Below are 23,905 nucleotides of genomic sequence, written 5' to 3' on the forward strand. Positions count from 1 at the left end.
CCGAAAAATTATTTTGGCTTACAGATGTTTTTGAACTTTTTTTTTTTTTTTACTTTTAAGCACTACAAAGAAGGCCTTTCTATGTTTTTTTGGTAATTAGAGAACAGAATATAAAGTCACATGGCACACATAAGCTTTCAGAAGGAGTTGAGTTTGGACGCACTCATCTCCAGCAAGGTTAGCTGGGTGGTGGGGAAAAGAGGCAAATGCATAGCGTGGCATTCTGCTGAATCCTCCTCATTTGCTATGATGACCAATTGTAATATAAAAGGGACACAAGCTATCATATATATTAAAGTGCATATGATGCATGGAGTGCCCCTTTAAAGCCAAGGAGTTTGGGGTGGGAATATAGGGCAAACGCACAAGGGGATTCCGATAACTAACATTTTCATGGGGACAACATATATACTTTACAGAGAACACAGCTATCATTTGCATTAAATTACAAAAGTTGTCGGTAGTGTCCCTTTACCCATAAATTCATGGTGGACATCATGATGGAGGGCATGATAAAATGTAAGCAGGCAATGTAACAAAGCAGGGAGTAGACAGTAGGATTCAAACAAGTCAACATCTGCTAGCACCTGCACAAATGCCGCCTTGGGCCATAATATGGTAGCTGCGTTATTTGATCTCTAATGGATCCAATGGAAGTGAAAAATGGCTGACACTGGAAAGAAATCTATATTTATTGTGATGAGCGCAAAGAACAGGCACACGTGAATTAATCATAAGATAGATCTAACATATTTCCAATGAACTTTATCATGTAATTAAGACTAGTTTAATAAATATAAAATACACTTGTGTCAATATGGTCAAATGTCAATGTCTAAAAACATTCCTGCTCTGAATCCAAAATGTGTAATACTGACAAAAGTATATATGTCTATTTTTTAATTCAGTCATCTTATCTTTCCTTTTTTAGTCTACTCTTATGTGTATTTTTGAATGATTTATATATGGTATATAATTTGAAAGTACATATCTCCCTGTGCTATATTGCTTTGTAGTTTGTGTATAATTCAGTCTATACATCTTAAAAATCTACACGCCCAAAATCCTAAACATCATAAAAACCTGTTTGATCTATATGTCATAAAAACATATTTGGTCTGCAAGTCATAAAAACCTATATGCCCAAAAACCTACAGCTAGTTATATATCCTTTCACAATATGTTTAGAGTGGTACTGTTATTGGTTTTCATTTTTAAGCATGGTGAAATGTTATTGTGGACACGTAACAGTGCTTTAGGTAGGTGAAGGTGTTCTAGGTATTCTTGCCACATGCAGAAGAAGGAAAATGTTTCATTATGCGATATGATTAATACAAATTAATTCTTTATTTTATTAGCGATGTGTCAATGAGAAACACTAATAGCAGCTTGCTGACCACGCGGCAAGCTGCTGGTGTGGCACATGCAAAGGCTATGGTTCTTAGCAGAGCCATTCCAGGTGTCCGTCATTAACATTTTTTTCTCTTTATCACAATGGAATTTGACCCACATTATTTCTCAAACTTAGTTTTACCAAAATACCAAAAAAAGTTTTACTAGTAAATATTAATTCATGTAAACTTTTTTCATATTTAATAAAAGCTATGATTGAGAAAATGCCTCTTGTTTATATTTTCTTTTATTTGCCAACCTGCCCCCCAGTTATGCACATCTCACCCCCAGCTTGCCACTCTGCCCCAGAAATGCCTTATACCTCCTATATGCCACTGTGCCCCCCCGATATGCCTTATACCTTCATATGTGTCACTGTGCCCCCCCTGATATGCCTTATACCACCTATATGCCACTGTGCCTCCCCTGATAAGCCTTATAGCCCCTTATATGCCACTGTGCCCCCCCCTGATATGCCTTATAGCACCTTATATGCCACTCTGTCCGCTGATATGCCTTATATCCCCTATATGCCACTGTGCCCCCCTGATATGCCTTATAGCCCCCTATATGCCACTGATATGCCACTATGTCCCCTGATATGTCACTGATTTACCTTTTATACTCAATATCCCCCTATATGCCACCATGCCCCCTGATATGCCTTGAACCCCCTATATGCCACTGAGCCCCCTGAAATGCCTTAGACCCCCTAAATGCCACTGATCTCCCGGAAATGCCTTATACCCCCGATATGCCTTATACCCCCAGATATGTCTTATGCCCCCCCGATATAAGACAGCGCTAAAATAGGTATAAAATTATATGCATTAATAAATATAGACAAAGAAGAATAGATAATACACAATACAATATATAGACTGACAGAGAGGAGAATCCAGGTCCCCTGCAGCTCTGGATTCTAGAGTTATAATCGGATCTCTATTTGAGGTCACATAATAGAAGGAGGGGAGTTTTTCAGGGCATTTGCTATGAAAAAACAAATTTTATAAATCGATTCAACTAATCGATAATGAAAATCGTTAACAATTTTTATAATAGATAATGCTCTTCTAGTAGAAGGTTTGGTAGGTAGGGCTGTAGAACACTAATACCTAGATAAATGTCACAAAAAATACAATCCATCTTAGAAATAAAATTAAAATATTATTTATAATAATAATATAATAATCCAGCCACAACCCTCCGTAAACTAGCGTTCCTCGTTGGTCATTTTAAATATTAGCAGATATGCTCTGATCGGCATATGAGGTGGCGTTTGTGACGAGCTGAATACATTCTACCTTTCTATTTAGACTATTTATTATTATATAAAACACTTCAGAGATGGTCTCATTTCCTTAAACAAAGTGTGTTACTTGTTTACAGATGACTCCCTGTTAGTCAACATACATTATCCACAATATAAGTTGCATGTTAATGATGCATAGAAACAATGAAAATAAAATCCACAAAGCATTCGCTAACACGGATCTGAGTCATAGGGAGTAAATCACATACTATTAAGCGGGTCACATGGAAATGACAGGTTAAGTAGGAGATGATCACACACAGGAAAGTGATGCCTAGTATTAAGTCAATTTTAACTCATAAAACATTCACATTCGTAACGGCCATACTGAATTCAATGAGAGATCTTAAGGAACAAATATTGCCATCATTGTGTTTAGGAGAAAACTGTATAATGTGACGGACTCGTCCCTTCAGGCACACCGCTGTGGATATTATACAGTCCAACCACCTGTCTCTCTGGAACCCAGTTTCTATGTTATACCCCTTTTTCCTATTGCCCCGACCCAGAAGCTGCCCTCTGCCGTCCACATCGCCAGGCCCAGTACCAGGACATACAGGTTTTACTTTTGGAACTGCTGGGCGGCTAGAATAGCCTCCTGCCCCACTATGGGTACCAGACAGGATTATCTCCACAGGGCTCCTGCCTGACTATCGGTGGAAGATATCCACTGATAATCCCTTTATCTCCCCTATTGTTCCTGGGAGACCTGAATCCCCCAGCTAAAGGGGGCGGTTATGTTACTCAGACGTCTCATTCTGTGTGTTGATGTGATTATGTGGATATATATACCTGTGTCTATGTACAATAAAGCGTTCTTAATGTTATACCCTACACTGAGTCTCGGCTAGTGACTGGGGAACCGGGGAAAGTGTGTGTGTGTGTCCCGGGCTAAGGGAGCATAAGACAGCGGAGGTAGTCGGTCGGACTAGCCAGATCCGTGACAGTGACATTTTATAACGCCACTGAAGAAAGGATGTCTAACTCCAAGCTAAACAGAGTTTTTTTGTTATCTCATCATGATCATAAGCTATTCAGAGCCTGTCCTTACATGGGTCCCGGGTGCATGCTTTACAAGTAGCGACCACACAAGAGTAGCACGGTTATGAGCTACACGCAAGGCAAGCTGGACACAGGGTAAATGAGCTGCATGTGTCTGCCTGGATTTGTGCATGTCCTGGTATATTAGTATGTGATCAAACATCCTTGCAAAACATACTGAATTTCCTAGTCTTGGGTTCATTGACTAAAGGTAGAGTTTGCAAAAAATATATACAACGGCAAAATGGTCCAGAATGGTAACAAGAAACTCCAAATACAAATACAGAATACCAAGTATAACATGGTTTATTGTGGCTTTTCTTTAACCCCTTCGTGACAAAGGCTGATTCTATTTTTTGTACCCTTCGTGACAATGGCTGTTTTATCGTTTCTGCGGTGTTTGTGTTTAGCTGTAGTTTTCTCTTAACCCATTTACTAAACCCACACAAGTTATATATTGTTTTTTTCAGGACAAGAAGGGCTTTCTTCAGACACCATAATTTTTTTCATATGATGTAATTTCCTATAATAAAAATAATAAAATGACGAAAAATTGAAAAAAAAACACATTTTCTCACTTTTATTTGAAAAATCTTTTATTCATCATAAAAAACTACTGAAAAAACCTGCTAAATAGATTCTACTATTTGTCCCGAGTTCAGAAATACCCAATGTTTTTATGTTTTTTTGCTTTCTTCTACACGTTATGGGGCAATAAGTACAAGTAGAGTTTTGCTAATTCAAAACCATTTTTCTCTGAATCTGGTAATTCTGTCTCTATGTGGTATTTGGGGCATCTTTGAAGCCAGCAAATTAAATTTACCCCACCAAACCATATATTTTTGAAAACTAGACACCCCAGGGTATTTTAGATGCTGATAGTTTAACCCTTTCCATGCACAAATCCTACCACCAACCCTTGTCAAAGTTTGTGATAGTAATTGTTTTTGGTGTTTTTTTCACATACTTTGTACTTCAGGTGTGAAATTACAGCTCCTGGTATATGTTGCTGTCACACAACACCCCGATATGTGTTCAGCAACATCTCCTGAGTACATTGATACCCCACATGCATGGGTTTGTCAGATTGTTTGGGGGCAAAAGGGCCACATTTGGAACATGAGCAATTCAAATTCAGTAGGAATTTTACATCTGGGTAAAGAAAAATGCTTGTACCCAACTATCAGTAGGGACAGGTTACAAGAAAGCCTGGCCTATCTCCAAGAAGGGATTTGATCTAGCACCTTAAGTGGTCCCTCATGCCACGGAATGGACACAGGGTTCACTTGACAGTGCAAATAAAAACGCTTAAAAATGGAGGAGCAAATAAAAGCTAAAAAACTGTAAATGTAACAAAAAATAAAATAAAAAAAAATACAAAAATGGAGCAGGAACAAAAAAAAATCAAAAATGGGAAACTGTGTGATACAGCTTGAAGCAGTCACCGACACAGAGTGCAGGTTTTCCAGGGCAATCTGGACAGTAAAATGTGGTGTCCTTTCTTTGCCCCCTGCTGTAGCATACCCTGCATCTCTTTTGGGGATTCTGCTTCTTTGCTGTAGGGGGGATTTTAAAAATAAAATGGGTAGCCCCAATTCTGTTGGTTCCCATCACTACTTGGGGACCAGGTGCATCACGGTACAAGATACCTGAAATTACTTCGAGCTGAAACTGCAAAAAAGACAGCTTCAGCCCAGTGTCTGCTTTTTTGTGCAGCAAAAAAGCGTTATAGGTTGCAATTTGCATTAGGTAAATTGCAACCTTCTTGTACCAGGCCTTTGTCTTCCTCATAATGAGGTAGGGCTGTAGGAGTTGATCTGACAGATCAACTCCACCCATGTGCTTGTTATAGGCCCTGATGCACACTGGCTTTGTAGTGACCCCAGCTCTGCCACGGACAGAAACCTCCACGGTTCTTTCATCGTGGATGGTGCTCAGCATGCACACCTCTTTTCTGTCCCTGAACTTCAATGCCAAAAGCTCCTCTTGGCGTAGAGCTGAGGTCTCCCCCTTTCCTAGCCGGGTTCGTACCAGGTGTTGTGGGAAACCCAAGCGGTTCTTTTTTATAGTACCGCAAGCTACCGTATCGAAACAATACAGCAGCTTGAACAAAGGGACGCTTGTATAGAAGTTATCTACATACAAGTGGTAGCCTTTGTTCATAAGGGGGAATATTAGGTCCCAAACAATCTTGGCACTGGTGCCCAGATGGTCTGGGCAACCTGGAGGGTCAAGGTAGCTATCCTTACCCTCGTATACCCGGAAGGCATGAGTATATCCTGTCTCGCTCTCGCAGAGCTTATACACCTTCACTCCATACCTAGAGCGCTTGGAAGGAATATACTGCTTGAATCCCAACCTTCCTTTATATTTCATCAGGGATTCATCCACGCAGATATCCCTTCCAGGTGTATAAACCTCTGGAAACCTGGCAGCGAGATGGGTAATCAGGGGGCGGATTTTGTAGAGCCTATCAAACTGGGGGTGCTCCTTAGGGGGGCACAGGCTGTTGTCGCTAAAGTGCATGAAACGAAGAATCATTTCATACCTTTGCCTAGTTATAGTTTGGGCATAAATGGGGGTACTAAAGATGGGGCTGGTGCTCCAGTAGGAGCGGATGGAGGGCTTTTTTATAATGCCCATTAACATTGTGAGTGCCCAGAATTTAAGAAATTCTGGCACGTCAATGGGAGTCCATGGCTGTTTTGCCCAAAAAGAATTAGGGCTAGCAGCACGGTACTGCTGGGCATAAATGTTTGTTTGTGTGACAATGTCTCCCAAGACATCGTCTCCCAAAAAAACCTGCACAAATTGCAGTGGAGTGAATCCTGTAACATCAATATTGATGCCAGGAATTCCAGAAAAAGGAGGGATAGCTGGCTTGTACCTATTAGGCGCTACCCATGCCTCTGGTGCACTGCCACGACTACGTGTGGCAGGCGTCCTAACAGCCACAGATACATCACTAGATGTATCTGTGAACTGACCAACGTCAAAATCTGACGCTGTATCAGTGGCCTCAGAATCTGTGGCCAAAAAGGCATACGCCTCCTCAGCCGTATACCGCTGCATGGTAACAATTGCAGCAAAAATAGTGGGGAAGGAAAGGGTTAATGGCTATAATAAAAACTAAAAAAAACCACTAAAAAAAGTAAAAAAAAATGTAAAAAAAAACAAAACCCCAAAAACAATTGCCACTATGCAAGATCACTGTTTATGCAGTGATCAATGGCAATGAAGGGGTTAATATTATATGGGTGGCTCTTATAAGAGCCTTTGGATCAATATATATATTTTTTTTTATTAGAGAATACCTGAAATACCAGAAAACACACCGATCTGTCTCTCTCCCTCACTAGAAACAAGTGAAGGAGGGAGGCAGATCCAATACTGATCAAAGGCAATGTTTAGAAAACATTGCCTTTGATTTAGCAAATCATGATCACTCTTATGAGTGATCTGACCACTAGGGGTGTTATTCACTGGATGTCCATGACATCCAGCAACACCCCCCCCGATGATGACAGCAGGCTCCGCCCCCCGGCTTCATGGGCGCCGCCATCTTGAAACACCGCGTGTGTTTCGAAGACGCCGGCACCAGGAAGGTAAGTTGAGCATTTAGGAAGCGATCGCGAGTCGCTTCCTTTGCTAAACAGGTGTTGCAAAGATGCCTCGATACTGAGGCATCTTAGCAACACCAGCTAAGCAAAGGAAGCGACTCGCGATCGCTTCCTAAACCCGTTTTTCGGCGGCGGGCGCCGCCATGTTTGAAAGACTTGCAGTCTTTCAAACATGTTTTTTTATTTGCTCCTAGGAGCGATCGGGGGGGGCCGGGAATGTTTTTTTTGGTGTTGCTCAATGCCTCGATGTCGAGGCATTAGAGCAACACCGTTTGAGTGAAAAAATCGATCACGGATCGATTTTTTCACCCGTTTAAAGACGTGCCGGTCCTGGCACGTCAATTGTCATAATCGTCACGATTTTCGGTGACGTGCCCGGACCGGCAATTGTCATCAAGGGGTTAAGGTACACAGTGTTATGTTTCACAGAGATAAATAAACAAAACAAAAACAAATCCTACTCCATCTTGGGGACTATCTATACAATTTATTTCCTAACTATCCAGCTGGCCAGCTAATCCAGTTCACAGTTATAAACCAAATAGTCACGGCAAGTTAAACACACAAGCTTTTAAAACTAACTTTTCCTTAGACTCTCAGGGCCTCAGGCTTAACTGCCTCTCTCCTTGTTGTCAGACCCTTAATGCCTCCAGAGGCTGACCCTTAAACATTGCAGCGCAGGTAAATTGGATCCACCTGAAAGGGCTGACTTCCATCTATGAACCCTTTCATGCTAGGAATATAGAGCGCTCCAACCTGCTCCTGACATAGAAAGCCTCTCTAACGTTGCCACAATATATATATATATATATATATATATATATATATATATATATATATATATATATATATATATATATACACACACACACATAAAAATATAAAACCAGGGAGCCTTAGTTGCTAAACAAAAACACAGTTATGGATGGAGCATTGTGATGTGTAAGAAAAGGGCATTTTAATTGGTTTACAGTATAGTGTCAGAAATGCAGAGAGAAACCGGTCAGGTCACTTGTTACTTACCTGCAGGCTGTCTTCTATTGTCATGTCAGTTCACATCTATCATGACAATAATCCATTCTAAGAAATAAAAATAGAATGTTTTAAGTTCAGTGAGGAAGATCTCTACTAAAATGTACTAGTTAGCAAGAAGCTAAGGAAACAACATTTAATGCTTCATCTCCATTCGAGAAGACCTATATAGGTCACATTTCAGATCCATTGCACTCTCAAGCAGGTTCGTGCAAATACACCTTAGCAGTTACAATGGCAAAAAAAGAACCTGCTTTGGAATTAACAGCATTTATGTATAAAGCTGTCTAAAAATAATGAACAAACATCTGTTTTAACTAATAACATTATTGTATTGTTCTTTTTCATATTAAATGCACCATCGAAACATTCACAATGTGGTTTGGAAAAACATGTGAAAGTATGTGAACCCCTATTATAATTGCTTCAACAAAAGTTAATTGGAGTCAGGAGTTAGCAAACCTAGAGTCTAATCAATGAAACAGGACTGAGGTGTGAGTTAGATCTACTTTGACTTTTTGAGTTTGCTATTCTGCTGATGTGAACCAAGCATCACAAAAAAAGAAAGGGTTACAAAGTAATGTCAAAAAGTTTACATATTCATCAGTCCACAGTTAGACAAATCGTTTATCTATGGAGATGATTTAGTACTGTGGCTACTCCCGATAGAAGCGGGCGTCAGCCAAAACTACAATCCCATAAGGAAGAATGGTCTAAATGTCCTCCTGAACCTTGATCCGTGGCTACCGGAAGTGCTTGTTTGTGGTTATTGCTGCCAAAAGAAGGTTTGACCTGTTATTAAATCCAAGGGTTCATTTACTTTTTCCACTAGCACTGTAAATGTTCAATGGGTGTTTCCAATAAAGACATTAGAGATGATCATTTAAGCCCTATAATCTATTTCCCTTGGTTGCTGTGAAGCAATGGTTTGGCAGTGCTTGGTAATATTTCACACCTGACCTATAGCGTTCTTCTTTTTTTCTAGGCAAACCTATTGTGCTGAAGGTATAAGATTCCTGTGAAATATATATATATTTATATACCAATGCTGGATCCTGGTTCTAATCACATAGATTCCTGCACATTCCACCTCATCAGAAAATGGGATCCAGAACTAACTGTCCATCTAGAGGTAACATGTTCACTATAACTTAAAAATATGTAAAAGCAAGTTTACATCAATAACGGTCTAACTATTCTCCTAAAATCTCAAAGAGTTTACATATTCACCAGTCCACAATTAGACAAATTGTTTAAAAATAGATAGGACTTAGTACTGTGGCTACTCTCCCTAGAAGTAAGCGCCCAGCCAAGAAGACTCCAAGGGCACAATACAGAATGCTCAGTGAGGTGGAATAAAAAACCTACAGTAACAGCTAAAGGTTTGAATGAATCATTAGAACTACCATAAATCTACCATATGCTAAAAACTTAAGTAGGCACAGAGTCATGCCACAGCTCTCCTATTTAGCATTACTGTTTACCTGAAGTTTGATAAAGAGCACTTTGGCACTCCACAATGCTACTGGGAAAATGTTTTGTGGACTGATGAAACTAAGGCTGAATTTTCCTGGAAGAACACGCAGCACTGCATATGGTATAAAAAGGGCACCACAAACCAACATGAAAACATAATCCTAATGTTGAAGTATGGTGGAGGAAGTATCATGATTTAAGGTTGCTTCATTGCCTCAGGGCTCGAGGGGAGAATGAGTTCCCAGGTTTATCAAGTTATCATACAGGATAATGTTAAGATAGCTGTCCGCCAGCTGAAGCTTAGTAGAAGTTGTGTAATATAGCACAACAATGGCCCTAAACCTCAAAGTAAATCTACTACAGAAAGGTTTCAAATAAAGAAAATACGCATTTAAGAGTGCCCCAGTCAGGGCCCACACCATAACCCATAAGAGATACTGTGGAATGACCTCAAGAGACATCCTAAGAATATGACTGAGCTTAAGCAGTTCTGTAAGAATGGTCTAAAATTGCTCTTGAACATTGTTCCGCAGGTCTGATCCGGAGCTACCAGAAGAGCCTGTTTGAAATTATTGATGACAAAGGTGGATCGGCTAGTCATTAAATCTAAGGGTTCACTTACTTTTTCCACCGGCACTGTGAATGTTTAATGGGTGTGTTCAATAAAGACATTAGAGATTATCACTGCTTGTGATTTATTAGCATTAGCACGTTGTGTTTGTCTAGATGTAGATCACTTTATATGAACTATTAATGCAGAAAATCAGGTAACTCTAAGGGTTTAGTTACTTTTCTTGCCACTGTACCCTATGAAGGAGTAAGCTGAACTGGCACAGCCTTCATAGACTGCATTAAATGGTGCTGTACACTTTTAAGTGGTATGATCTAATATCCCAGCACCCCATAGTGGGGATGAAGGATATATAGGTTGCGGATGGTATCAGTTATCACTTCTTCCTATTCGTATATCTAGGATTTTACCCGCGCTGTACCTATTCAGTGGAATTCCTTATACCTTTCTGTCTGACTTTGCCCTAATTATTCTAACTTTAAACGCTCCTTAAAAAAAACCCACCTGTTCAGAAAAGCAATAATCAGTTTTCCATGCTGAAATAAACCATTTGTTCTCCTCACCTTTGAGACCACCATGCCATTGACTTTTCCACATTACGCTCACTATAATCAATTCTTGCACATACAAGCTCTCTCCTTCTGTCTCATTTCCCCTCTAATAGCTTGCAAGAGTAGGGCCTCCTCTTTCAGTACCAGTATGTCTTATGTTAGGGATTTTGTATATTGGGAATTTTTATGTTATTGTTCATTTTCACAATCCCCCTATTTTAATAGCGCTAAGCAATCTGTTGGAGCCCTATAAATAAAATGCAATATAATTTTGAGTTTTGAGTTGCCTAGTGGAACAGAATTTTTATAGTGTCTGTAAAATAAACTTTTGTGATGTATTCAGTGACTTTAAAAGTCACCCAATAGATTTTGTATACATGCACAGATTTATCTTATTAAGCAAGTTACCTTACCAAATGTGTCACAATAAAAAGACCTATGAAAGCTCCAAACCCAAGAAAAATAAGTGATTTCACTTAATCTGTAAGTGAGACACTAGACAGACAGCTGTGACATTGACAATGGGGCAACCTAAACAAATAAAAGTAATAAACCATAAGAAAGCAAAACACAGAAAAATATATTTTGGTTACTAAAGTAAATATCATGAACAATTATCTATTAGGAATTGTTAATCAAAGAGCCCAAGATTAACAAAGATGATATTATATCTATGATGGAGTGGCTTCAGGGGGGGGCAGGGTTGGCCAAAAATGGGGCGGGGCTAGCTTCCGCCCACCCAGATAAAGAGAAGTGGCTTGGAGACCCAGGAGAGGAGCCCTTCACCCAGAGACTCAAGGAATTCACAGCTATCACTATGTGTGGGAAGTCGATTACAAAAGAGCACCAGGCAAGATAAAAACCTACATGCTTTATAACTTACTCTGTTTACATAAAATATAATAAGTGGAATAAAGAAGGAATAAATCTTGTTTTTTACATATTTTGAATGTGTCTGATTGTCTTTGGATTTTTCTTGCTAATAGAGAAACAGAGGTGTTGTGGTTAATGAATACCTGTGCTCCTTGTAGATTGATTTATGCAATTCTAATTAGTGAAATATTCAGATTTATTGTTATTTTTTATTATTTATTTACTGGGATCTATTCGCTAAACGTAAAGTTGACAGTAGAGTAGTTTCAGGAACACATTATGTGAGTCTTGGCGACCAAAGGTGAATCTGAATTTTATACCCAAGAAAAATATTTTTTACTTATGACTAAAGCATCATACCTTATGCTCTCAAGTACATGCAATGTACAACCAATCTTACTACTCAGCATATGCAATCTATTTATTTAACTTGAGGTGTTTCACCTATTAAAATGTGGGAAAGGTATTTTTGTGTTGAGCCTGTACAAAGTGGTGGTCCTGTTTAAATTATTAGGACCAGCATTCCTTTCAGCCAAAATTTAGAATAGGAAGGAGGAAGCATGATAAGTGTGTGACCCCGATGTAACTGCCGATCAGATTCAAAACGCAAGCACATTGTGAGAATGAATCAAATGTGGAGATCAGGGAGGGACTGGTGACAGCCGTAGAGTTTATAAACAGCTTGTACATGGGTGGAACAGGTATATTGTTACACTTTGAATTCTTTTTTGAGCGTTCATCATTTTTAGATCAACAGCATTATGAACAGTCTTACCTTTTTTCAGCGGACAAACCCAAAACATGTATTCTATAATTGGTCGAGCATTGATAACCTAACGCCTAAGCTATTCGCTACAAAGTGACATGAAAATTTTGAGCAACTCAATGAGTCAACAAAGGATCCCAAACACGCACTTTTTACCGAAGAAAAACTGACATTTTAAGTTTTCTTCCCCCTGTACAAATCAAATTAGGTATGGTGAGGGGAAAGGTAGCAGGCATTATTAAACGTTCATACGTAGATATAGAGGCAAAAAAGGTGATCATTGTTAACCTTGTTTGCATGCACCTACCCAGAATCCCTTGCAGTAGTGGTAAAACTACATGATTTCTGCGAGAAAAGCAAGTCTTCTGGCTTGTCTGGTGGATGTAAAAGACTGTTTAATAATACCTGATAGGCATACACTCAAACATATGTGCACATACAGTACATACAACTGGAAAGGTTGGGTAGGTCTTAAAAGCATCTAAAATGAAACAAATATCAAAAAGCAAAAAATGTATAGTAGTTTATTGCAAAATAAAGTCAACTTTTGTTTATAATGTGATTCACGGTTTGTGAATATATGAGCGTTTTTACGACTATTTATAACATGAAGCAAAATGTATTTGTTTATAAAACTAACATCATTCAAATAAAATGTCCCTTAAAAGAAAGTCCATAAATTCTTTAACAATTGTATTGGAAATTTCAAAGATAAAGTTGGTATTTAACAATATCAAAACATATAAAATGTGGCATTATACAAAAGGGGCAGTTATGATTAATGGGGTGTTTAGGGTTAATTTAGGGGCAGTTATGGTTGAGGACTGAGGGTTAATTTAATTAATTTAAAAAGGTTAACTTAAGGTGCAGTTAGAGGTAAAGGGGTGCAAACTAAGGGGAATCAAAATCCTGGGGACAGTGAAGATTAACCCAGTACTTATTTACAAACGTATTGTGTCAGTCTGCTGTGAACGAGTCTGAATCTATGAGGGCACTATGGCAAATCAGGGGGTATAAGGCATATCAGGGGGTATAATGCATATAGGGTATATAAGGCATTTGTGGGAGGCAGTGTGGCAGACCTGGGCTCAGATGTGCATAACCGGGGGGCAGGTTGGGAAATAAAAACTATTAACGCATTTTTATCAAAGTTTTTTTTATTCTGCCATTTGTTTTTAACATCCAGTTATTTTAAATAAATGAAAAATGTACATTTATTTTTTTATCCAATTAATCGAAAAAATAATCGGCCAACTATTCGATTATGAAAATAATTGTTAGTTGCAGCCCTAGAAGCCACCTAGATAACAGCTTCTTCAACAGTGGTACCAATGGCCAGCTGGCCTACCCTATTAGGTTACTTTGTATCGGTGTGAGAAGCTGAGAATGTTCACTTTGTTGGAAAGGAAATCTTTCTACAAATCTTGAGTGAATGTTTATGAGGTGTAATCATCTTTCTTTTAAGATGGAAGTCTTCTACAAATGGCTTTGTATTGGATTATATTGTGTTAAATGCTTCCTAAAAAAGCTCTGGATTTTCTGCCATGCAGCCTCTTGTGCCCTGGCATGCCCCACAAGCTGCCCACCCCATAAAAATGGCAAGCCCAAGAGCTTGTGATAAGAGGCACGACACAATGGAAAGTACGGAGGCTCTAGCAGGTGACCAGCACCAGGGTAGCAATGATACTCTGCATTCTTTCCATGTTCTTTAAGGCGTGTTACTAGCTGCTCACTATAAATTGCACTTTGCCAATTCTTGTCATCAGATCCACTGAGAATGAGGAAAGAAGCATGGGATTTTTCAGCTGGGATAAGACATTCTTGATATGTAGGATCCACTGGATCATCCATGGCCTCTGAAAAATCCATGGCCCCAAAGTCTGTAAACTTAATCTTCTCTGTGCTAAATGCCAGGCCGGGCAGGGTGAAGCCATCACATGGCAAAGGAGCAAAGGTGTTAGCATTGCAGCCTGAGATACTGACAACAGCCTTGATGCCAGGGAGGAATGTGGCCATGCTAAGTGCTAAATCAGCACCCTTTGAGATGCCTATAAGGCCAATCTCTTGGTTGTTGACCTAAAAAGACACCGATACAGTCACGCGTTGCTTAACCAAATAGTAAAACTTTTTTGTGTTGCAATTTTCATTGTGGCATTTTCAACAAATACTGTAGCTATTGTAATATTTTGTTTAGCTGTGTCTGCAATATTGCAAGTTCTATTTTTGTGCTAGCACTGTGTGTTGTGTGAGTGCCTGTCAAAGTATTGTGAGTATGGACTACCAAATGCATTTACATATGTGTGGCCCATATAGATGCCTACAGACTGAAAATGGCCCTCTGCCCAGTTGCTCTTCATTATTTTTTGTTTATGGGATTTCTTTCCCCTATTTACAATAAGGTGTAATAATCTCAGGCCATTCATATAAATGTCTGAAGATAACCTTAACCCCTAATTATGTGCTTTACTGGGTAGTGCTACTGGCCTCATTAGGAAATGCATTTTTTATTAAAAAAAAATATTAATTTGTCGAGATTGGCATCTTGTAGCTTGCTGGCCAGTGTGCTTTGGCCAGGAATCCATACTTTTAATCAGACAGTATTTCGGTTTTTTATCCAAATGTTAAGAACGTGTGTATGTATATATATATATATATATATATTAAAAAGTAAAAAAATACCTTTGGGTGACGTCTAAAAACCTGTACTGCTTCCCTAAAGTATCCCAAGTGGAGGCCACCAAGGTCTTTAGGGAGATCATCATAATCAAAATAGGCCAATGCCATAGTCAGGAATCCTCTGCTGGCTAGGAGGCTGGCTCTATGCTCCATGAGTCCTCCTCCAGTTCCATATAGGTCAATTATGGCAGGAAATGGGCCAGGTCCTATGTGAGAGAGAGAGAGAGCAAATCTCCTGACTAACCTTACTCCTCCAGAACTACTTCAAACATAGAACCACAGGACTAATTTATCCTACTTATAGCCGCTGTATTTGGGCAAATTGTTTCTACTGTCCATTTAAATTATACTTTCCTCTGAAGTTGATACTCTCTGTATCTCCCCAACGCTGTGACCGGCTTCCAGTACTCTCTGTATCCCCTAACACTGTGACCTGCTTCCATTACTCTCTGCATCTCCTTAACACTGCGACCCGCTTCCATTACTCTCTGCATCTCCTAAACACTGCGACCCGCTTCCATTACTCTCTGTATCTCCCCAACACTGTGACCCACTTCCAGTACTCTCTGTATCCCCTAACACTGTGACCCGCTTCCTTTACTCTCTGCATCTCCCTAACACTGCGACCCGCTTCCATTACTCTCTGCTTCTCCCTAACACTTTGACCGGCTTCCAGTACTCTCTGCATCTCCCCAACACTGTGACCCGCTTCCAGTACTCTATGCATCCCCCTAACACTATGACCAGCTTCCAGTACTCTCTGCAGTTCCCTAACACTGCGACCGGCTTCCAGTACTCTCTGCAGTTCCCTAACACTGCGACCGGCTTCCAGTACTCTCTGCATCTCCCCAACACTGTGACCCGCTTCCAGTACTCTATGCATCCCCCTAACACTATGACCAGCTTCCAGTACTCTCTGCAGTTCCCTAACACTGCGACCGGCTTCCAGTACTCTCTGCATCTCCCCAACACTGTGACCCACTTCCAGTACTCTCTGCATCTCCCTATAACTGTGACCCACTTCCATTACTCTCTGCATCTCCCTATAACTGTGACCCGCTTCCAGTACTCTCTGCATCTCCCCAACACTATGACCAGCTCCCAGTACTCTCTGCATCTCCCTAACACTGTGACCCGCTTCCAGTACTCTCTGCATCCCCCATAACACTGTGACCCGCTTCCAGTACTCTGCAGTTCCTAATACTGCAACTGGCTTCCAGTACTCTCTGCATCTCCCTAACACTGTGACCCGCTTCCAGTTCTCTCTGCAGTTCCCTAACACTGTGACCCGCTTCCATTACTCTCTGCTTCTCCCTAACACTGTGACCCGCTTCCACTACTCTCTGCATCTCCCCAGAAGTCTGTAGAAGCTTTGACACTCCGCATTTCCGGAATAGTGCCCACTTCCGGTACTTTAGCTCTCCTGGGTAGTGATGGGAAGTTCGGATCATTAAAGTGAATCGGATCATTTCGATTCGTTCACTGAAATGATCCGATTCATGATCCGGATCTTCGGATCACTCAGTGTGTCTGCACGGAGTTACTGTTTTCCAGTAACTCCGTGCAGGCACACTAACGATTGGCCCCGCCCCTTTCATTATGAATCCTCCCCCCTGCCTCCAGTGATGTCAATGAAGGCAGAGAGTCGTTCAAAGATTCGGATCTTACAGGGATCCGAATCTTACAGTGATCCGGATCACTGTAAGATCCGGATCATTGTAAGATCCGGATCATTGTAAGATCCGGATCATTGTAAGATCCGGATCTTTGAACGACTCTCTGCCTTCATTGGCATTGTAATCATTCAGAGAATGTCACCATACTGTTATAAATAATACATTCATAATCACTGCCCCCAGGATTTACATTCCCCTTTACCTGCAACTGCACCTTAAGCTAACTTTATTAAATTAATTAAATTAACCCTCACCATTAAATTAACCCTAAACACCCCATCAACCATGACTGCCCTAAAATTAACCCTTAACACCCCATCAACCATGACTGCCCCTAAAATTAACCCTTAACACCCTATTAACCATAACTGCCCCCAAATTAACCCTAAACACCCCATTAAGCATAACTGCCCCTAAATTAACCCTAAACACCCCGTTAAGCATAACTGCCCCCAAATTAACCCTAAACACCCCATTAAGCATAACTGCCCCCAAATTAACCCTAAACACCCCATTAAGCATAACTGCCCCCAAATAAACACTAAAGACCCCATTAAGCATAACTGCCCCCAAATTAACACTAAAGACCCCTTTAAGCATAACTGCCCCCAAATTAACACTAAAGACCCCATTAAGCATAACTGCCCCCAAATTAACACTAAAGACCCCTTTAAGCATAACTGCCCCCAAATTAACACTAAAGACCCCATTAAGCATAACTGCCCCCAAATTAACCCTAAACACCCCATTAAGCATAACTGCCCCCAAATTAACCCTAAACACCTCATTAAGCATAAATGCCCCTAAATTAACACTAAAAACCCCATTAAGCATAACTGCCCCCAAATTAACCCTAAACACCTCATTAAGCATAACTGCCCCTAAATTAACACTAAAGACCCATTAAGCATAACTGCCCCCAAATTAACCCTAAACACCTCATTAAGCATAACTGCCCCTAAATTAACACTAAAGACCCCATTAAGCATAACTGCCCCTAAATTATCCTTAAACACCCCATTAAGCATAACTGCCCCTAAATTAACACTAAAGACCCCATTAAGCATAACTGCCCCTAAATTATCCTTAAACACCCCATTAAGCATAACTGCCCCCAAATTAACACTAAAGACCCCATCAACCATACCAATTTATTAGGTAATTTATCTGGAGTACATGCAATTAATTTAGGGGCAGTTATGGTTAATGGAGTATTTAGGGTTAATTTCAGGGGCCGTTGTGGTTAATGGGGTCTTTAGGGTTAATTTCAGGGGCCGTTATGGTTAATGGGATCTTTACGGTTAATTTCAGGGGCAGTTATGGTTGATGGGGTATAAGGGTTAATTTTATGCTGATGATTGAGGGTTAATTTAATTAATTTAATAAAGTTAACTGTAGGTGCAGTTATAGGTAAAGGGGGGCAAACTCAGGGGAATCTAAATCCTGGGGGCAGTGTGAACATTATTAATGTATTTATTTATAAAAGTATGGTATCAGTGATTTTCTCTGAATGATTCGAATCTCTGTAAGATTCGGATCCTTGTAAGATCCGGATCCCTGTAAGATTCGAATCATTCGACTCTTCGGTTCATTCGACTCTTCGGTTCATTCGACTCTTCGGTTCATTCGACTCTTCGGTTCATTCGACTCTTCGGTTCATTCGACTCTTCGGATCATTCGACTCTTCGGATCATTCGACTCTTTGAACGAATCTCTGACTCTATGAGTCATCGTTCCTGTGAGAATTAATGAGCTGTAACCTGACCCCAGAGTGCTCTGCAGATGACTCACAGCTCTAGGATCAGGTTACAGCTGCATGATGATTCACAGACTGAACCGCTACAAACGAATCGTTCAGTCTAGTGAACCGACTCATCCGGATCACTAAAAAGAACCGGATCAAATGAACGATTCGTTCATGATCCGGACATCACTACTCCTGGGTAGAATCAGTCGGTGGATTTTACTCACCCGGTGGCAGGAATAGGCTGGCCCGGACCCTGCCCTCCCTCACTGGGATGCGGCTCACTCCCTCCCCCATGAAGCTCCTTTCCTGGGCGGCCGTGGCCAGCAGCTTCCTCCGCGGCTCGTGATTCTCGTATAGCGCGAAGTCTACGCGCTGCGGGCTCTTCACGTTCTTCCTCAGCAGCCTCCTGAAGGGAGTCTGGGGCTCCAGGGCCCACAGGAGCCCCTCGGGCTCTATACCGGTGAAGCTGCCACCGTCCAGGGCCGGGGATCGGCTCAGCTCCAGCTCCCCGCTGCTCCCTGCCCGGTAGCGGCCCACGGAGGTGAAAGTCTCCCCGCCTTCGTCAGTCAGCGCGGCTTGGAGGGTGACCTCCTGCCCGGGGCTCAGACCAGTCACCTTCACCTGCAGCGGCTCATCGAAGAGACAGCGGCCGGGGGACACCTGCAGGGACACTGCCATGCTGCGGCTGCACACGAGGCGGGGTATTAGCTGCAAAACAGCTGCTCGTGGAGCTACAAAGCCGGCCCCGATCATCCTGCCGCCCGGGCCGATAAACCTCAGCCAACAACACACTGATCGAGTATCATTAACAGTTAACACCATCGGTACCAGAGGGGGCAGGATGGCTTTTAGAATGTTTTATAATGTCCATTACTGTGCCCTATATAGCGAATTGACTTAACTCCTTCATATATATATATATATATATATATATCCTCAAGTACAGATAGGCATTTCTTTTAAATACTATTTTTGGATGTATAATCTATAATTTCAAATCATATGTTAAAAAATTTACATTTTTGAAAATTTACTTAGGGCTTCTTACACGAGATCTGTGCCACTGATGAGAAAAAAAAACCCTCTGGTCAGATCACTGAGTTTTGTTTATTCTCACTTTAAAAAAAATATTTTATTTTTTTTTTTGCAGGAACTCTTAAACATTTGTTTCTGGTGGTGTCAGCCATGGTGCAAAGCGTCATTACATGAGACCCCGTCAACCTGATTACCCAAATCCCACAAGCGCAAGAACAATGTATTATTTCATCCTAAAGCTCATGTAGGATATTTTCTCATATATCCTTATTTGGTTAAGGGGTTAAACATTGCAAAGATAAACCAAATAGTTTTACAGGTAGGTCCCTGTAAGGAAATGGAAAAAAAAAAGTCTAAAGTACCTACATTTTTAGTTAATCATTACTGCAGTTGTGAGAAATATATTACCGGAGCATAGGTCAACAATATGGTATTACTTAGAAAGGCTCTACTATTGGAGAGGGATACAAGGTTAAGTTTCTTTGCCCCCTCATAAGGGCCAGTACCCTGTAGGCCAGTTCAACTTTCTCATTAAAGCAAAAATGGGAAACAAAAAGCTATATTAAATAAAAATAGAAAACTGCCGTTCCGTGATGGAACAAAGTCTCCTTTGTTTCTTAACAATTCATGTTAAAAATGTTAATCTAATCATTGGCATAAAATTGATGACAGTTAAACTAATACTCTTTAGTAGATGTGTGCATTCAGTCTTTCCTGCTAAGGTTGTATCGCATCACACAGCTAAAAGCACCTGCTTTTGGTTCACCTCACTTTATATAGGAACAAATATCAATAAGTGTTACACTCAAGAGATAAAGTGGAACAGCACCTTCGAATATTAAACCACAGTACATCCGCCATGGTGCTTCTTCATTACTACATACTAGCGAGCGCCACAGTAAGTAAACAAAAAACCCTATCGCAAAAGTTAGAGCAAAATCCCACACTCCAAATCGTTGTGTCACTGTTTGAAGTAAATATATGAATTCCAATAAAATATAGAGTTTCATAAAGCCATCGTGATTGCAGAACTTTGGCAGTGTTTTAAACAGCCATGTCAGTGTGGGTTTTCAAGTCAAGTTGAAGCAGGACAGGACTTTATGAAATAAACACCCATGACCTGTCATGACAACCCACTATCAGCTGGGGGAATATCGGGTACTCTTCTGTTGTCCTCTCATTCCTTGTGCTGTTAGATGTAACCCATTTAGAAAATGAGCCAGGAATGCCCCAAATCCCCCGGCCCACTTATATACATAAAAAGACAGGGTACACAGTAGACCGCCCCACAACTATAAGTAATGTGACCATGGAGTTCTACAGCTTCCTGGCCCAACCCTCATGCAAATTACCAAAAATAAAAATATTCCCTAGGTTTGTCCATTCTTCATACATATTTCACAGGATAGCAACTCTGGCATTGAGGAGATTATATTTGCCACATATAGATTAATCAAACCAAAAAGGTTGAAGCACTCTTTTCTAAGAGATGTGATTCACTGGCCACTTTATTAGGTACACCTGTTCAATTGTTAACACAAATAGCTAATCAGTCAATCAGATGGCAGCAACTCAATGCATTTAGGCATGTAGGTGTAGTCAAGACAACTTGTTTAAATTGAAACCGAGCATCAGGATGGGGAAGAAAGGGGATTTAAATGTTGGTGCCAGATGGGCTGGTCTGAGTATTTCAGAAAATGCTGATCTACTGGGATTTTTATGCACAACCATCTCTAGGGTTTAAGAGAATGGTACGAAAAAGAGAAAATATCCAGTGAGCGGCAGTTGCGTGGATGAAAATGTCTTGTTGATGTCAGAGGAGAATGGGCAGACTGGTTCAAGAGGACAGAATAGCAACAGTAGCTCAAATAACCACTTGTTACAACCAAGGTATGCAAAATACCATCTCTGAACACACAACACGTCAAACCTTTAAGTAGATGGGCTACAGCAGCAGAAGACCACACCGGATGCCCTCCTGTCAGCTAAGAACAGGAAACTGAGGCTTCAATTCGCACAGGCTCACCAAAACTGGATAATGCTGACCATGTCCATCTTTTTATGACCACAGTGTACCCATCTTCTGATAGCTACTTCCAGCAGGATAATGCATCATGTCACAGAGCGGCATTGAAGGGGTTAACACTGCATGTTCCCTCTCATGGAGCAATCAGGCAGCAGGGGGATGTTGTGTCAGGTCCCCACGCTTGTGTGGGGACCCAGTCAACACTCAACCCCCTTTCCTGAAGCTGCCTGTGGCAGCCTACAGAAGCCTAGGTTTCAGCCTACAGAATCACTCCGTGGGAGTGATATCAGGCTCGGCAGCAGCGCCCCCGCGATCACAGGCTGACAAACACCTAGGCGCCATGGCGACCTGGCACCTGGGATTTGTCAAACCCTGGTGTATTATATATAAGTAAAATATAGGTGGGGATTAAAGCGTCTTATTAGGAAGAATGGATCTATGTCAGTAGTCTCCTCGGTGGAAGAGGGTAAATCCCTGCTGGAGTGGGGCTTTAACACTCCTGTGCCAACTGAAAAAGTTTTATGGGAGATATTGTCCAGCAATAGCTGTAGGGCCACTGTGGTAGAAGCAGAAAAAACAGGCAAACATAAGGATCTGAGTGACTTTGACAAGGGCCAAATCAAAAGTGGTCCAAGGAAGTAAAATTGGTGAACTGGTGACAGGCTCATTGATGCATGTAGGGGGTGGAAGGCCCATGTGGTCATATCCAACAGAAGAGCTACTACAGCTCAAATTGCTCAAAAAGTTATTGCTGGTTCTGATAGAAAGGTGTCGGAACAACTGCATTGCAGTTTGTTGCTTATGGGGCTGTGTAGCCTTAGGCCAGTCAGGATGCCCATGCTGATCTCTGTCCACTGCCGAAAGCACACCTTCAGAGGTCTAGTGGAATCCATGCCTCGATGGGCCAGGGCTGTTTTTGCAGCAAAGGGGGGACCTATACAATATTAGGCAGGCAGTCTGATCGGTGTAAGTACAGGTCATATAAGTGATGAGATTAAACTGATTACCTTTTCATTGTATACATATTTATTGTTTCCATGCAAAAAAAGAGAAACAATCACATAAATATAAACAGACAGACATACAGGTGAAAGCATGTTAAAGTATATAGGTGTTGGGGGGTCCATCTCCAGATGTTTAAAGCTACTTGGATCTCCAGAAGGGAGCAGCACCCCTCCACCCAGTCTTCTAAAATTTGCTTCCTTATACACTACAATGACATAACTTACAATATAATAACATAAAATGCCGGACTGATGGAAACAAAACATAAATCCTATTTTAACCCTGCTTGGTTGTTACCGGACCCCTGAGAAGGAGGGTCAAATGCTACCCAGAAACCTTTCCAGGGCCCCCTATGCTAGTTATGTCATGGCCAAACAGTCCTTCCAGATCTTACGGGTTTTTTTGGAGCTATCATATTGTTTCTACTAACCCTCAGTTCCATTTGAATTTGGTATCTTAATTGATTTTCAAATTTATACCACTCAAAATCCTTAATTTGCTTCCACTCTCTGGCTATAATTTTTTTAGTCGCTAAACAGCTGTGAATTGCAAACGTCATCTGAGACTGAGACAGACATAGGGGGCCAACTTATATGCAAATGAACGGAGGCTGGGGTTCTAGGGATGGTAATATTACCGTCCCTCTTTAGAAAATCTCATACTCTATTCCACAATTTGGCAATTTTTCTGCAATTCCACCAAATGTGGAGAAATGACCCATCCATTTCCTCATAGCACCAACAAGTCTTGTTGGCCTGTTGGAACATCCGTGCCAATCTAGTGAGTACATAATACTATCTATTTATGACTTTATATTGTGTTTCTAACAGAGATAAGTCATGGACCCAGTTTATGACTCTGGCAAAGAGGGCCTACCATTTGTCTAGTGGTATCTTAACATTTAACTCTTTCTCCCATTTTGGGATACTTGAGATTATTGTTGATGGATGGTCTTTTAGGCCTACACATGTAAGACATTTAGCTAGTATTTTTTAATCATTATGTTTTTGAAATATTCTGGAAAACCCTTCTATCATCTCTCCCCCCGAGAGATCCAAATAGTTTTTTAGACAATTTTTATCCTGAAATATTTAAAGATATTGGAA

The 23,905-nt window shown here is 40.8% G+C and overlaps 2 protein-coding genes and 1 non-coding gene across 3 annotated transcripts in view; all 3 read right to left on the reverse strand.

Moving 5' to 3' along the window:
- The window catches only part of LOC149274851 (cytosolic phospholipase A2 beta-like), a gene marked incomplete at its 3' end in the record, with an annotated part of 76,682 nt that overhangs the window by 44,131 nt on the left and 8,646 nt on the right, over positions 1 to 23,905 (reverse strand). The gene's annotated exons all lie outside the window — the stretch shown is intronic.
- Positions 4,914 to 5,043, reverse strand: LOC149274852 (small nucleolar RNA SNORA35). The gene has a single exon (XR_016279419.1). It is a non-coding gene; the product is annotated as a small nucleolar RNA SNORA35 (small nucleolar RNA).
- LOC149274853 (acyl-coenzyme A thioesterase 1-like) lies at positions 14,111 to 19,411 on the reverse strand. The gene is made up of 3 exons (XM_089505189.1): positions 18,958 to 19,411; positions 15,314 to 15,516; positions 14,111 to 14,710 (listed from the first exon to the last, which is right to left on the reverse strand). The coding sequence occupies exons 1-3, from the start codon at positions 19,409 to 19,411 to the stop codon at positions 14,111 to 14,113; spliced, it is 1,257 nt and encodes a 418-aa protein (XP_089361315.1).

Source organism: Sceloporus occidentalis, unplaced genomic scaffold, assembly GCF_023333645.1.
Source record: "Sceloporus occidentalis isolate IW3139 unplaced genomic scaffold, rSceOcc1.0.p SCAF_316, whole genome shotgun sequence".
In the NCBI taxonomy this organism is placed as follows: domain Eukaryota; kingdom Metazoa; phylum Chordata; class Lepidosauria; order Squamata; family Phrynosomatidae; genus Sceloporus; species Sceloporus occidentalis.

Bases quoted from the DNA above. Each gene is read 5' to 3' on its own strand.
- LOC149274853 (XM_089505189.1), bottom strand. From the start codon at position 19,411: ATGGCAGTGTCCCTGCAGGTGTCCCCCGGCCGCTGTCTCTTCGATGAG. The intron at 15,517-18,957 runs GTGAGTAAAATC...TCTCTCACATAG, and splicing joins CAGCCTATTCCTGCCACCGG to GACCTGGCCCATTTCCTGCC. The intron at 14,711-15,313 runs GTATTTTTTTAC...GTGTCTTTTTAG, and splicing joins TTTTTAGACGTCACCCAAAG to GTCAACAACCAAGAGATTGG.